Source organism: Apium graveolens, chromosome 9, assembly GCF_009905375.1.
Source record: "Apium graveolens cultivar Ventura chromosome 9, ASM990537v1, whole genome shotgun sequence".
Taxonomy (NCBI): Eukaryota; Viridiplantae; Streptophyta; class Magnoliopsida; order Apiales; family Apiaceae; genus Apium; species Apium graveolens.
Window position 1 is genome coordinate 155,731,536 of NC_133655.1, and position 5,654 is coordinate 155,737,189.

The window sequence follows — 5,654 nt, forward strand, 5'->3', positions numbered from 1 at the left end:
TAAGTTGTCAAAGAATCCAGTGATGCATGGTAGGAGCAAGCACATTGACGTGCGTTATCATTTTCTGAGAGAACTTGTGAATGATGGAATAGTGCAACTTCAGTTTTGTGGAACAAGAGATCAACTAGCAGACATTCTTACTAAACCTCTGAAACTAGAGACATTTCGAGAGCTGAGGAAGAAGATTGGTGTTTGTGAAATCTCGGGGATTAACTAGCTGCAACTGCAGTCTAGTTCAAGGGAGGGAATGTTAGGTTTTTAGTTAATAATAAGTCCTAGTCTTCAGTATTCATTGGCTAGTGGACACAGGTTGAATTAGTCATGTTTGTTTCCGTTTTTCTAGCAGTCATGCAGTAGTTGTTTAGTGGCTTCCTTATTTCTAGTATAAGTGGTTGTAATGTTATTTCTATATATTCTGTATTGCTCAGAATGAATAAATAAGTTTTTGTTTCAAGTCCATATTGTAGTTTACACTTAGGGAGTGAAGTAGAAAGATTATATATCTCATTTCAAAAATTGTGAAACAGTGAAGTTTATCATGGTTAATTTAAAATTATACATTTTTTTGAATTTGGGATATAAACAAATTTATAAATGAGTTTTAAAGGGGGACATAACATAAGAGAAAAAAAAAACCCTATTTTTATCTAAATTTTTACGACAAGACGTGTCATATTTTCCCCAAAGCGGTCATTTGTAATTTACACACGTATCCTTTATGTTTGACACCTCATATACAGAAACAATATACTAATACGGTCTGGTGCAAGACTCTTCTCTCTCCAAACATGCCGATCATTCTCTCTCTCTCTAAAACATGGAATATTCGTTTTAGAAACCCAACCCCTGACCTCAATTTTGTATAAAAGACCCACCTGTCTTAAACTGAGCTCATATAATAAACCTACAAAGAAAAACAACCTTTCCCAGACCAAACAAAAGTAACATGTGTGAAAGCCTCAACAGAGACTACCAAATCTGTGAAGAGATCGGCCGTGGACGATTCGCCGTCGTTTACCGGTGTTTCTCCGCCTTGTCCGGTGACTCTTTCGCTTGTAAATCCATCGATAAACGCCTCCTTTTCGATTCCACCGACCTCGAGTGCATCCAAAAAGAGCCCAAAATCAACCAGTTTCTATCCGGAAACCCTAACATTCTTCAAATCCATAACATCTACGAAGACGATAACTACCTTCACCTCATCTTCGATCTCTGTGAATCACCTACTCTTTTTGATCGCATCTCCGTGAATAATAAGCTATCGGAGGCTCAGGCGAATGCGTATTTCAAGGATCTGATGACAGCGATTGCGTATTGTCACCGATTAGGAATAGCGCACAGGGATATTAAGCCGGAAAACGTGTTGTTTGATTCCAGGGACAGGCTTAAGCTGGCTGATTTTGGATCCGCGGAGTGGTTTAAATTTGGGGGAAATGAGATGATGAGTGGAATAGTAGGGACGCCTTATTATGTAGCTCCCGAGATTTTATCGGGGGAGGAATATGATGAGAAGGTTGATGTATGGAGTTGTGGTGTTATTTTGTATATAATGTTAAGTGGTGTTCCTCCGTTTTACGGTGATTCGGCGGTAGAGACTTTTGAGAAGGTTGTGAGGGGGAATCTGAGGTTTCCTACTAGGCTTTTTCGATCCGTGTCCCCGGAGGCTAAAGATTTGTTGAGGAAGATGTTGTGCAAGGATCCTTGTACAAGACCTTCTGCGAATCAACTTCTCCGTGAGTAATTCAATATTATTATTTCGCTGTAAAAATTAAGTAATTAATTAATTAATTTTTTTTTATCTTGCGAGGTGTTAAGCAAACATTTAATTTGATAGGTAATAACCGTGAGTGAAATTGCAGGACATCCGTGGGTGATGAATGGAGGTGAATCTGAGAATGAGATGAACTAAGCAACAGGGAACAGACAATAAGAAAAATTTTGTATGGTATATGGGGGTATCCAAGAGGCACAGAGTAATGAGGGGGACAGATGGCAGATCCTTTATTTGTAGATGAAGATAATGGAAGTGAAGTAGTTGGTTGCTTGCTTTGTTGTTTGCAATTACATCATCCATCCCCCCCCCTCCTCTCCCCTTGTATTTGTATGTGTGGATGTTTGTTTGTGGAAATTAGTACTAGTAGTACAGGAGGACAACCCAAATTGTGGTGTGCTTGTGTTTTCTCCACAAGTATAACACCCCGTGGGTGTTTCTTTTGATCAAATGCATGGCCTGATGATCATGTAGAAACCCTTATAATAGTAATGGTTTTGTAATGTAATCCAGCCAGAGAGCGTTTGCCAAACTTGATTAATATAACTTACGGTGTTCTGAATAATATAAGTACATGTGATTGGGTTGTTAGTTGTTACACGGGAGATGAGATGTCCACACTAAATTGGTTTCTAGTTAACCACCTTGCAATATCCCCCACGGGGAATCCAAATATGAATCGAAAGAATATGCTATGTGCATTCTGCAACCACCAGTCTTCCTAAAAAATTCTTGGATTCTGGACAAACTTGAAATTCAAATCTTATATAATGCCGTTAAAGCGGCTTGAACACTGACCAAGAGCATCATTATATTATACTTATATCCTATATATAATATATCATATTTTTAATTTGATACCGTAAGATGATATGATCAAGTCAAAATTCTAAATTCCTAACAGTAATCAACTAAAAAAAGAAACAATTCATAATACTTATGAATTGAAAAAAGAAACAAACAAACAAATACCAAAAAACAAACACCATCAAAAAACCATATATGTACTAGATTTGCAAAAAAAATCTTAATACTTATACTTGAAAAAAGAAGAAATATAAAAATCAAAATAAACTTTAAGTTGTAATTTTTTTTAAAAAAAAATTAATAACGATAGTAGACATACTCTATAAAAAAAGAATTCACATTTATTTGGAAGTCACACCAAAATTCACCCAAAATCTTTTTATTAAAAAGTTTTTAATATAAAAAGTAGACAAACTAATTAAAATTTACAATACTCACCATCTGAAAATTATAAAATCAACAATATATAATTTTAATAAATTAAAAATTACAAAAAATATTTAAGTAAATAAATCCAAATTAATACTAATGAAATTAATATTATCAACTTATTTATGATAATATATAAATTCTCATATTTTCTATCATTATCTTAATATTGTATTATATCTTATACATAATTGGCGTAAAGTAAAAAAATAAAGTTATTTTTATATGGTATAATAAATTTATTAAGTGAATATGTATAAATTTAATAATTTTAAAATTAGAAAAATTTGAATTTTAAGAAAAAACAAAACAATAACTAAAATAAAAATAATAAGTTTAATAAAATAAGTTTTAGCAACTAAATAGAGTTAGAGGTGTCATTTTATAATTTTTTCAAAAAATAAATTCATTTAATTCAATATTAAAAGTTCATATAAAATATTTATAAGATATCCCGTGCATTGCAAACAGATTTTAAAAAGTTAAAAAAACAAACAAACAAATAAGAAGAATAAATACATAACAAAAAAACTTAAAAATGTACAAATAAATTATATTAATTGATTAACACACCAAATATTACAACAAACGAACATTAAAAAATAACTAAAAAACAAAAAAAACAAATCAAAAAACATGATAGGTGTGAAAGCTGTATAAGCATACACGTCATTGAAATGAAAAATTAATAAAAAGGATAATTTATATAATAAAAGTAGTAAACATACTCTATAAAATAAGAATTCATGTTTAATCGGAAGTCACTCCAAAATTCACCCAAAACTTTTTTATTAAAAAAATTGTAATATAAAAAGTTAGACAAAGTAAATTAAAATTTACAATATTCACCATCTTAAAATTATAGTCAAAAATATAAAATTTTAATAAATTAAAAATTGCAAAAAACATAGATTTTATGAGTAAAGCAAGTAAGGTAAATAATCCAAATTAATACTAATAAAAATAATATTATCAACTTATTTATGATAACTCATATTTCTATCATTATCTTATGGCGTAAAGTACAAAAATAAAAATTTAATTGTATATGGTATAATAAATTTATTAGGGTGAATATGTATGAATTTAATAATTTTAAAATTAGAAAGATATAAAATTTTAAGTAAAAAACAATATGAAAACTAAAATAAAAAATTAATATTAATAGAATAAGTTTTAGTAAGTAAATAGAGTTAGAGATGTTATTTTATAATTTTTCCAAAAAAATAAATCAATTTAATTCAATATTAAAAATTCATATAAAATATTTATAAAATATCCCGTGCATTATAAGATACGGTTTTTCTAATGTGTGCCCTAAGGCACACATTAGTCACTAACTCCAATAAAAATGAGCTCTTCTTCTTGGTGGAATTGATGTGAATGTAGAGGCCATTAACATTTATTATTCAACCACCAATAAGAAGAGTCCATTTTTATGGGAATTAGTGACTATTGTGTGCCCTTGGCATACATTAGAAAGACCGATAGGGATCGGTCTTTCTAATGTGTTCTATGGGCACACAATAGTGACTAACTCCTATAAAAATGGGCTCTTCTTATTGGTGGAATCGATGTGAATGCACGAAGATGAAGACAAAGTTGCCCACAGTAGTGACTAACTCCTATAAAAATGGCTCTTCTTATTGGTGGAATCGATGTGAATGCATGAAGATGAAGACAAAGTTAGTACTCCCTCCGTCCTAATATACGTTTCCTCTTTTGAGTTTCGGTACTGTTCACGGCAAGCGATTGACTACTAATTTACGTCTAATCTATAATATCAAACATAGTCATGAGTGATCTCGTTGGATTCATATTTATCAATATTTTAATACGGTGAAATTTTTATATTTAATATTAATACAAATTTAAAGATATTAACGATCAAAAGGGTGCATTGGTAAACGTGTCCAATACAAAGAAGAAACGTTTTTAGGGAGGGAGGGAGAAAGTAGTTATTATGTATAGTTAGGAGCACATGGAATGTATTGACCAGGACAATCCTCCGAGCAGAGAATAGAATCTTTAAAGCAACATGGATGCCCGCGGCAATCGGCTCAAGTTGGTAGGATCCGATCAGTGCCGTGACTTGTCCACTTTTATTCTTACATATTTTTCACCATCTTTATATAAGCGTTAAACGTTACCAGGTGCACCCTTTTGCTGACCATTATTTTCTTTTTGACTAATGAATGCACGAAAGTTCTAGAACCGGATTGTAATTTTATATTAGTATTACTATACAATATTAAAATTTTAAATATGGAAAATTTATTTGTTTTACAGACTTTTTTTTGTTTTTATTAGCAACTAGTCAATTAGCCCATTACACTTTGAAATCATTAAAATAAAATAAAATAAAAATTCAAAGGTAGAAGAAATAGTTATGCTAAATTATTTGATAGTATGAAAATATTGCACTTTTGTCGTAAATTTGAAAGATAATTTTTTTAATCATTGAAAAGTTTAATAGATAATGTTTATGATAAATATGTAATTACAATAATAATAATAGTTTATATTTTTTAAGTTCAAAGTTTCTACGTAATAGAGCTATTAATCAAAAAACCCAATGATTTTTTTTTTCGCCAGAAAACCTTCAAACTTTATTTTTCACTAATAACTCCAATAAACTATAATTAAT

General features: G+C 30.5%; 1 protein-coding gene across 2 annotated transcripts; it reads left to right on the plus strand.

The window, feature by feature from the left end:
* The first annotated feature begins 785 nt into the window (after nucleotides 1-785).
* LOC141684447 (phosphoenolpyruvate carboxylase kinase 2-like) lies at nucleotides 786-2,341 on the plus strand. Of its 2 annotated transcripts, none has more exons than XM_074489434.1 (2): nucleotides 786-1,733; nucleotides 1,835-2,341. In XM_074489434.1, exons 1-2 carry the CDS (start codon nucleotides 947-949, stop codon nucleotides 1,849-1,851), a joined length of 804 nt encoding a protein of 267 aa, XP_074345535.1. In that variant the 5' UTR covers nucleotides 786-946; the 3' UTR covers nucleotides 1,852-2,341. The 2 variants fall into 2 exon arrangements, with proteins under 2 accessions (XP_074345535.1, XP_074345534.1); XM_074489433.1 differs by having other exon boundaries at nucleotides 794-1,733; nucleotides 1,860-2,341.
* The last annotated feature ends 3,313 nt before the right edge of the window (nucleotides 2,342-5,654 follow it).

Coding starts and splice junctions, on each gene's coding strand:
- LOC141684447 (XM_074489433.1), top strand. CDS start 947: ATGTGTGAAAGCCTCAACAGAGACTACCAAATCTGTGAAGAGATCGGC. Junction 1,734..1,859: donor TTCTGCGAATCAACTTCTCC/GTGAGTAATTCA, acceptor GTGAAATTGCAG/GACATCCGTGGGTGATGAAT.